Source organism: Musa acuminata, chromosome BXJ1-7, assembly GCF_036884655.1.
Source record: "Musa acuminata AAA Group cultivar baxijiao chromosome BXJ1-7, Cavendish_Baxijiao_AAA, whole genome shotgun sequence".
In the NCBI taxonomy this organism is placed as follows: domain Eukaryota; kingdom Viridiplantae; phylum Streptophyta; class Magnoliopsida; order Zingiberales; family Musaceae; genus Musa; species Musa acuminata.
In genome coordinates this window covers 38,560,416-38,571,368 of record NC_088333.1, presented here as the reverse complement: position 1 = coordinate 38,571,368, position 10,953 = coordinate 38,560,416, and the positions used below count along the sequence as shown (strand labels likewise).

General features: G+C 35.7%; 1 protein-coding gene across 1 annotated transcript; it reads left to right on the top strand.

Moving 5' to 3' along the window:
* Positions 1–1,212: 1,212 nt before the first annotated feature.
* Positions 1,213–5,755, top strand: LOC135679257 (anthranilate O-methyltransferase 2-like). The gene is made up of 4 exons (XM_065192789.1): positions 1,213–1,308; positions 1,407–1,814; positions 3,125–3,388; positions 5,165–5,755. Exons 1-4 carry the CDS (start codon positions 1,228–1,230, stop codon positions 5,573–5,575), a joined length of 1,164 nt encoding a protein of 387 aa, XP_065048861.1. The 5' UTR covers positions 1,213–1,227; the 3' UTR covers positions 5,576–5,755.
* The last annotated feature ends 5,198 nt before the right edge of the window (positions 5,756–10,953 follow it).

The following is a 10,953-nucleotide window of genomic DNA, read 5'->3' as shown; positions in this document are numbered from 1 at the left end:
TCATATTTATGATTTTTAGGATGTAGAGAATTATTAGGGAAAAAAATCTAGTAATGGTAAGATAGTGAGATGAATGTCTCTTTTCGGAATCAAGTAGTATCATTGACTTGATGCAGCTATATAAGATTCATTAGCAGGTTTGTTGGAATTTGGTGTTGGATCATGAACCAATTCAATTCATATAGATGTGAGTAATTCTTTAAGTCAATGGTTTAGTTTTGTATATAAGGCAAAAAGTGAAAAAATACTCACCAAGGTAGGAATTATTAGGGTTGAAAGTATTTTAGGAGTTCTAATTAGGTTTTAACTGCTTGGGAGGAGTTTTAATTAAATTATAACTACTTGAGATGAGTTTTAATTAAATTTAATTTTTTTGATGGATGAGGATTATAATTTAAATTAGAGACTATGAATAATCATTAGAGAATTAGAATTTATTCCTATAAATATATACATATTTAATCTCAAGATTTTGATGTAAGAAAGAGAGACGATGCTTATAAGGGTTTTTCACTAATAAATCTAGAGGGTTGACAAAAATGTTTAATGGATTTAGGTGAGAGAGTATGCTAAGTGATTTTAGACTTAAGTTTGGGTTAAATCAAGAGAAAATAATTTCTTGCATTAATAGAGTTATCGAACCATAATGTTACGTTAATTTTTTTATATATATTTTTTAATTATTAAAATTATCATTTTCTTTTTGCTTAAAGTTTATTCTACATCCCGGCGACACTTTCAGAAGGACAATCTGTCCCTTCCATCACAGATCAAATTAAAGGGGATCGAAGGAGTGATGAGAGCGTGTTCCTGTTTCTTTCCTAGCTATTAAGATGCCAACGAAGACTGATAACGACGAAGCAGGAGCACAGCTGAAACAAGAGGAGATGATGTGTTTCTCTGAAGCTGTCTTGGTGGTACCTCCATGCATTCATTTACTATCGTCCAACCATGCCACCATCTCCTTTAACCTAGTACGGACAGTGACATACAAACAACCATCTTGGTGGTACCTTCGTTCATTCATTTACTATTTTCCATCTCCTTTGACTTTGTTAATGTTGTCAGAGAAAATGGTGTTATTGCTTTCTATGTATTCTCCGAAGCATGTTACAGCTTCTGCACAACCACAGTGGTCCTTATAGGCTATTTATAATCATGGTGCTCGGAACTTGGTTTTCAAAAAGAGAGAGAGAGAGAGAGAGAGAGAGACAGAGAGAGAGAGAGATGGGCAAGAGGATAGAAGGAATCCTTCACATGGTCGGAGGAGCTGGGGAAACCAGCTACGCCTCCAATTCTAAGTTTCAGGTAGTGTTGAACACCCCAACTGTTTGCATGAACTTAAACAACTTACACTTGCGTAGGCGTCAGCATATCTTTTCACTGGTTTGCTAACTGCGTCCCAGGAGAAGGTACTTCACATGGCGAAGCCAATACTGGAGGAGGCAATAGGAGGGGTTTACATGTCGCTGCTCCCCGAGAGGATGGCGGTGGTCGACTTAGGTTGTTCCTCGGGCCCTAACACTTTGGAGGTGGTCTCCGAGGTGCTCGACGTGATTGGCAAGCTACGGCGGAGCCTGGGACGCCAGGAGATGCCGGAGATCCTGTTCTTCTTGAATGACCTCCCGGGGAATGACTTCAATCACGTCTTCCGGTCTCTGGGAGATTACAAGAGGAAGGTCGAGGAGGAGAAGGGGAAGCTGCTGGTGCCATACTACGTCGTGGGAGTTCCAGGCTCCTTCTACGGCAGGCTTTTCCCTTGTCAAAGTGTCCACTTCTTCAACGCTTCCTGTTGTCTCAACTGGCTCTCTCAGGTTGCCTTCCTCTTAATAAATGACAATTGCTACACTATTATTATCTGAATTCTACTTGTTTTCTTTGTTTTTTTTCATTATTTACTTTCTTAAAGCGGCTATGATTGGTACGGTTAATTAACTACCAATAACTAAACAAATTCTATGAAATGCTCGCTCACTTCATCAGTTAACCTCGTAAAGAAAAGGAAACTAAACTGATAGAAGATAAGATTTTCCTAACTATACGAGGAAATTTCTCTATTCTGTTGAGGAAAATCCTCTATTTTGTTAGGGAAATCCTTCCTCCTAATTTGTATAAATAGGAACATGTTAATAGATTCAAGTTAAAGCTATTTCATTTCTACAATAAAACTTCTTCAATTATTGTTCTTATCTTCTATTATTTCTATCATGGTATCAGAGTCGCTTGCCTAGAGCAAGCTCTCTTCTCGCTGCCAATTCATCATTGGTGTTGCCACTCTGCGCCAACGTCCGTTCCCTTCCGCTACGGCATCTCTAGTGCTGCTCATCAGCACTGCCCCACCTTTCTTCCTCGTTGTAGCTATTTTCCTTCCTCTTTTGCTACAGCTTCCTCTTCTGCTACAGCTTCCTCCTTTGTTGCAGTTTCCTCCTTTGCTGTAGTAGCATCACTGCAACATTGCTGTAGATTTCTTCTCTACCGTCGCAGCCGTCGTAATCACAACCACGACCAACGTCGTTGAGAAAAGCGAAGCTTCGCTCTTGCTTTCGGCCAGCGACCAACGTCGCTGAGAAAAGTGAAGCTTCACCCTTCGGCTAGCGACCAACGCCGTTGCATTCCTAAGAGGCTCCGTGGTCAATCCTCATCTTCCTCACCGCGGTAGTCTTCGTTGATCTGTCAACATTCGGCAGACTTAAGGAGAATGAAGGGAACGCCTGTGCCATCACAGCAACAGCAATCGCAGCAGCAGCAGCGATTTACACTTATCTTACTCATGAAGCCTCTCGCTTGTAAACAATTCTTTGCATCGATCCAAGATTGGTATCCTTGTCAAGAGCACCATCTTGCGGGGGCATGATAGAAGATAAGATTTTCCTAACTATATGAGGAAATTTCTCTATTCTGTTGAGGAAAATCCTCTATTTTGTTAGGGAAATCCTTCCTCCTAATTTGTATAAATAGGAGAGGGAACATGTTAATAGATTTAAGCTAAAGCTATTTCATTTCTACAATAAAGCTTCTTCAATTATTGTTCTTATCTTCTATTATTTCTATCAGAAACATCACACAAAACCTATGTTACTTTTGTTTGCTAAGGCAAACTTACTTTTAATTCTGAAAATATCAGGTTCCTGAAGGTGAACAGGGAGTTCCACTCAACAATAAGAACATCTATGTTGCAGAGACAAGCCCACTGGAAGTTGTTAAAGCATATCAAGACCAACACCAAAGAGACTTGTCAGGGTTCCTTAGGTGCCGTCATGCAGAACTAAGCTACGGAGCAAGAATGGTATTGTCATTTCTAGGAAGGAAAGGGAGTTATCCACCCTCGGGAGATGTGGGATACTTTTACGGCCTGTTAGCCGAAGCCCTGAGTGCTTTGGTATCACAGGTACCTTTCTCTTCTTCGTCTTCTTCTTCACGTACCAGTTCATATCCTTCCTAGTTCATGTTTATTGCATGGTTGGCCTTTATCTTACCGCAAAGTTGAATATGGTAAAACACAAAAAATAAAATAAAAGAATTAAAAAGATCAAACCAAATGGTTTCATTTCAGGAGAGCTGTTTATGTTGGCCTTTTTACAAAAAAATTAGAAAGAAAAGAAAATAGTACAAGAAGCTAGAAGTACTTTTAATCTGTAGTATTTTCGATTGATCATAAAGTACCTAATTATATTGATTAAAATATATAGTATAAGTTTTTTAAAATAATAATAAAAAACATCAATGAGTTTCTTTGTTACCATTGTTTGAGTTCCTTTGACCCTCATTTAATTGATCATGACCTCAGCTATTTTGATCTCTCCCTTGAGATATGACTTATGAATTTTTTTTTTTGTCGTTCTTCTAATCTATCTTCATTTCAAGAGCATGTTCTAAAGTTTCATCTGAAGATCTATTCACTTTTTGTTCATGAATTAAAAGAGAACCCACTAATTCATCAATAGATAATGTACTTTTATCCTTATCTTCTTCTATATCAATAGAAATCATATCAAATTTTGAGATAAACTTCATATAACCTTTTCTACTACATATTGATCTTTTAGATTTTCACCATAATATCTCATTTGATTTAGATATTTTTTAGAAGAAATTAACAATAGATTTAGAATCTTTCATCATAAGAGTTTTGAATTTATGTCAAAGAATTTGAAACTTTAAAATTTTTACCTTGTTTGTGCCTCCAAATACACTTTTTAATATTTTTCAGGCTTCTAATGATGTTGATGTCATCATAATTCAGGAAAATAAGGAATTATCTATTATTTATTATAGCATGTAGAGGGCTTTTGCATCTTTCTATGTATTCTCATTCATATGATATTTTTGATTTTTAATAATATTAGAATCCTATATATCATACTTAACAAAATCATATTCTACCAAATTTCATAATCCTTATGAGATAAATAAAATTTTCATTTTAACAACCTAAAATTGATAATTATCATATTTGAAGATAGAGAGAAGTTGATTAGGAGCACCTACTCCTGTCATCTTTTTTTTTTGGATATACCAACTTTCTCTTCTTTTTTAATCGATATATTTCTATTGATATTCTTTGAATCAGGCTATGATATCATATCGTTGACTTTCCTATAGAACTTCAGAAAAAGAATAGTAGAAGGAACTAAGAGTAATTTCAATCTACGATATTTTGGATTGATCAAAGAGCACATATTTATATTGACTAAAAGATAAAATATAATTTTTTTAAAATAATAAAAAATCTATCATACCTCAATAAATATTTTTATCCTAATCTATATATTTAAATCTAATTTTTTTCTTTTATTTTATCTAATTCTAACTATTTAAATTAATCTTAACAGTTTAAATCCATCATCCTCCAATTAATTACAGATGATAGGATGTGAGGGAGGTGGAGAATCAAATATTTACATAATCACAAGTAGTAGTAGAACGGGGAAGAAAGAGGAAAATAAACAGCATTGCACCCTTCTTGCTCATAAAAATTTAGTGGACTTGGATCGATCTGGTCAGAAGCATGGCCATGTCATGCTCCAACAGAAACAAGAAAGAGAAGATAGTTGAAGTGTAAAGAAATAAATAGTGAGCAAACACAATCCCAAAGAAATAAATTGGAGGGAATGCACTTTAACCTTTCATACCCTCTTGATGGTTTGGCGACATTATTGTCCAGGGAATCATAGAGGAGGACAAACTGCTGACCTTCAATATGCCGTATTATGCACCTTCCATGGAAGAAGTAAAGGCAGTGATCCATAGGGAAGACCTGTTTGATTTAGAACAAGCACAGATCTTTGAGACTAATTGGGACCCGATTGATGACTCGGATGATGATTCCGCTGCATTCGACAGTATAGCAAGCGGAAAGAACGTCGCAGGATATGTGAGAGCAGCGTTTCAACCCTTGATTGAAGAGCATTTCGGGGATGCCATACTGGATGAGTTATTCTCTATATATGCAGCCAATGTCTCCAGGCATCTCCTTCAACAGAAAAGTAAGCACTACCTATTTGTCATTTCCTTGAAGAAGAAGAAGAAGGAGGAGGAGGAGGAGGCTGACGGCGATGGTGCTGCGGCTTGGTGAACCTGCAATGCCATGGGAGCAACATTTGTCATTTAATTACTCTTTATCAGCATGTGTTCAACTCTTTCCAATAGACGTTATAATTGAACTCATGTAAATCCATAATATTCTTCGTGAGATAGACTGCATTATTATTATCTGAAAATAAAATAAAATCGTGTGACTATCTTTAAACGTTCATTGGGTACTGATATTTCAGTTATTAAGAAACACATATTTTTTTTCTTTCTTTTTCTATCACAAAAATTAGTTTCTTATATCCTCATATGTATATTCGTGTGTATATGATCACATTAAATGATATACAAATATGATCTAAACTTTAATTGGATATAAGGAGAAATAAACTTTATATAGGAATAAATACTAATAGGCCGTAACACGCAACAGAATTAAATGAAAATCACAATCAAATATGACACCAAGATTTACATGGAAAACCCCTCCAAAGTGAAGGGTAAGAACCACGAGACAAACTAGAGATATCCACTATAAGAATAATAAATATACAAATCTCAATCTCTTGTCCAAAACCCTAGTAACAATCACAAGAGAATAACTGGGATAAATGATCACGTCACTGTGCATAATATCTAAATTCTCCCTAAGTAATCACAGCAAGAATATACTGTAGATCTAATCTAACATGAGATGATAACACTACTAGATGATTGATAACACTATTATAGATCTAACATCTATATGCTTCGACTTAGAATGAAAAGTTGTGTTCTTACACAAATGGATGACACTCTGGCTATCATAATGCACCGCATAGTTTTTCTGTTTTAGCCCCAATTCTTATAAGAATTCTTTCATCCATAACATTTCTTTGCATATCTCTATAGCAGCAATATATTTTGTCTCTATGGTAGAGAGAGCAATACACCTTTGCAACTTGGATTGTCATGACACCGCCCCCCTGCAAAAGTAAGTACATAACATGAAGTGGACTTCCTCGTATCAATATCTCTTATTATATTTGCATATGTGTAACCTGTCAACACAAGTGATCCACCTCCAAAGCTTAAACAAACCTTAGAGCTCCCTCCGAGGTATCTAAAAATCTACTTGTCTAGTGCTCTTTGTTTGGATTTGCAAGAAATCTACTAGTAACACCCACTGCATATGCGATGTCCGACCTCGTACATACCATTACATACATTAAACTTCTAACTATTGAAGCATAAGGAACTTTTTATATTTTCTCCTTCTCTTCATCACTTGACGGACTCTGTTCTGAACACAATTTGAAGTGACCTACAAGAGGAGAAACAACTAATTTTGTATCTCTCCAATATCTTCTCGATGTATTTTTTTTGTGACAACCAAATTTTCTTATTTTTACTGTCACGAGAAGTCTGTATACCTAGTATTTGCTTTGTTGGCCCCATGTCCTTCATTGCAAAAGACTCACTCAGTTTCTTCTTCAACCTATCAATTGTAAATATATCTTTCCTAAGAATAAGCATGTCATCAACATATAGTAAGAAAATAATAAAATTCTCACCAAATGTACACACAATGATCTGAAGTCATTCTTTTGTATCTATTTTTTGTCATAAATGAATCAAACTTTCTATACCATTGTCTTGAAACTTACTTCAGCCCATTCAAGCTCTTCCTCAACTTGCAGACAAAGTTCTCTTTACCTTTGACTTTGAAACCTTCTGGTTGCTTCATATAAATTTCCTCCTCCAAATCACCATGAAAGAAAGCTATCTTCACATCTAACAACTCAACCTCCAAGTCCTGGCTAGCAGCAATACCAAGAGCAACACGAATAGAAGATATTTTAATAACAGGAGAAAAAATCTCTTCAAAATCGATACCTTTCTTTTGACCAAGGCCTTTCACAACCAATCTAGCTTTGTACATTAGTTGAGAATAATATTCTTAAGTCTTTAACCTAAAAACCTACTTGTTCTTCAAGGCCTTCTCCATTTGGTAGTTGCACCAAATCATATGTATGGTTCTTCTGAAGAGCATCCATCTCTTTCTGCATAACAACTAACTACTTCTTTTTCTGCTCACTTTCAACTATTTCTTAGTAACTCTCTGGTTCACCTGCATTAGTAAGCATCACATACTCCTTTGTAGAGTATCTTCTTGAAGGTTGACGTTGTCTAGAGGATCTTCTCAACTGAGGCTATGTAGGAAGTTCCTCTCTAACTTCTTCTTGCTTAACATATCCTATAGGTAGATCAACATCAGGCTCTATACCATCTTTCTACACATCTCCCCATCACCCTGATATACTGGAGGTGTAACTGGGTCACAATATGCTAATCCTTCTGCAGAAGTCTTGGTTGGTGCCTTCTTCTTCAAATCCTCAAAGGTTTGATTCTCTAAGAAGACTATATCTCTACGTCTAAATACCTTTTGCTTTTCTGGATCTTAAAACTTGTAACTAAACTGATCATGTGAGTAGCCAAGAAAAATACATTATTTAGTCTTACCATCTAACTTGGACCTCTTATTGAGAACATGTGCAAATACACAACAACCAAACACTCTCAAATACCTATAGGAAACATATTTCCCTGATAATACATGCTCTACAACATCACCATCTAGGGTTGTACATGGTGATAAGTTGATCACATCAACTACAGTCCTCAAAGCCTCATCCTAAAACTTTTTGACTAGCTTGGCCTATGAAAGCATACATCTGATTTTTTCCATGATGATGCAGTTCATCCTCTCTGTAATTGCATTATACTGAGGTGTACCAAGAACTGTCATCTCTTGTTGGATCTCATGTGATATACAATAATCATTAAATAATCCTGTATACTCACCATCATTATCTGATCTTATTCATTTCAATTGTCTTTCTGTCTCCCTTTCAACTCTGGTATGAAATTTTTTTAAGACATTAATAACTTGATCTTTGGTCTTCATAGCATAGGCCCAAACTTTCCTGGAAAAATTATTTATAAAGTGACAAAATAAAGTGCATCACTGATGTTAGGAACATTAACAAATCCACCAGGAGTTTTTGTTCTCAAATGACCACATCCATATGTATAAACACGGTCTAAGACATACATTTTTCTAGACAAAGTAGGACTAATAAATGAAACTCTATGTTGTTTACTAGCCAAACAATTAATACAAGGGTTCAAATATGCACTTCTGATGTCTGACAATACCTCTCTCTTTGAAAGAGCTTGCAGCCCCTTCTCGCTCATGTGTCCCAATCACCTATGCCATAACTCTATACTGAAGTCTTTCTCTATAATATTCAGTTGCTTATCATAAGCTTTGCCCTATAAACTGTATAAGGTGTGACATTTCTTTCCATTAGCTACAATAAGAGAACTCTTATTGAGCTTCCATTACCCTTTGTGAAATCTGCTATCATAATCTTCATCTAATCTTCTAACTGAAATTAAATTCAGCCTCAAATCAACTATATGTCTCATATCCTTAAGCACCAACTTGTAGCCAAGGTTGGTCTTTATGTAGATATCACCCATGCCAATGATGTTTGCCATGCTATAGTTGCCTATCTTGACAACACCAAAATTTCCAGACCTGTATGTAGCAAAAAACTTTATTCGTGGTGTAGTATGATAAGAAGCACATGTGTTAATTACTCCCTCAAGATCCTGACACACATAAGAAAAAATATCATCAGAAGAAGATAAAATCAAATAATCACTACCCTGCACTATAGTTGCAATATTATTTTTTGACTCTATAGACTCCACTTCTTTTTTCTCTTTCTTTCTTTTCTTAGGTTGCTTATATTGATTCTTGTAATATCCTTTCTCACCATAGTTATTGCAAACAATATCTTTTCTTAATATTGACTTGCTTCTACCAATACGTGAATTGCTTCTATTCTTGGACTTTGACCTTCCTTTGTTCTTTGAGATAAGTATATGTGAATCATTCTAAGATGTTGTTGAATTCTTTCATCTCAACTCCTCATTCAATAAACAACTTGTTACTTGACTCATGGTGATAACACCATATTGTGCAAAATTACTGAGGAAAACCACTAGTGTCTCCCAACTTTCTAGTAATGAATTGAGAAGTAACAATACTTGCAACTCATCATCAAGAGATATTTTCATAGAGAATAACTAGTTAGTGATACTCTACATTTCATTCAAATGCTCAGCAATAGAAGCACCCTCTTTATATTTTAGGGTTACAAGTTTTCTGATCAAGAAAGCTTTGTTGCCAACTGTTTTTCTTTCATAGAGACCTTCCAACTTTTTCCAAAGAGAATATGTAGAACTTTCAGTAGAAACATGGTGAAAGACACTATCATAGAGCCACTATCGAATAAACCCAATTATTTTTTAATCTAATCTCTTCCACTCATCATCTGTCATAGTTGTGGGTTTTGCACTATCCCCCTGCAAAGGTCCATATAAATCTTTACAATACAAGAGATCTTCAATTCTTGGTTTCCATATCATCCTATTGTTTCCATTCAAGCTAATCATATGAGAAACACTACTGGCCTCTATTTTTGAATACAAAAATTAAATCACCACAACTCTACTCTAATACCAATTGATGGGATATAAAGAGAAATAAACTTTGTATAGAAATAAATACTTGCAGGCCGTAACACGCATCAGAATTAAATGAAAATCACAATCAAATATGACACCAAGATTTACATAGAAAACCCCTCCAAAGTGAAGGGTAAAAGCCACGGGGCAAACTAGAGATAATCTACTATAAGAATAATAAATATACAAATCTCAATCTCTTGCCCAAAGTCTTAGCAACAATCATAAGAGAATAATTGGGATACAATGATCACGTCACTACGCATAATATTTAAATTCTCCCCAAGTAATCACAACATGAATCTACTGTAGATCTGATCTAACATAAGATGATAACACTACTATATGATTAAGAACAGTCTCTCTACGTTGTCCTTGTTTTCCTCCATTTCTTTCTCTTATTTTTCTACCTTTTTTTGAACCAAGTTGTTGCTGCAATTTGATCTTCGTTGCAGTTTTTCTCATCGTGCTGCTATAATTTTTCTTACTCTTTTCGCAGCCACCCACATCCCTCTAATTTGATCTAGGATTAGATTAAAGGGGATGGATTATGGGCTGTTAAAGCTCATCATGGACTGAATTCATGGGCTTTTAGCCCAACGAGATTTAAGTTGGGAGGTGCAACCTTCATGGAAGTACCGGGATCATTGAAATGTACGTCTACTGTCTTGTTGCTAGCTATATAGTACACGATGAACACCAAAAGGTGCACAAAAAAGGGTCCGCTCATCTTCGACTTGGCATCCCATTAGGGTTTCCTGTAACTTGTGCTGACGACATGACAGCGGAGCCTCGATTGAATTTTAGCGAGTCACTTACAAGGATGGCTGGCTATGGAGTCTG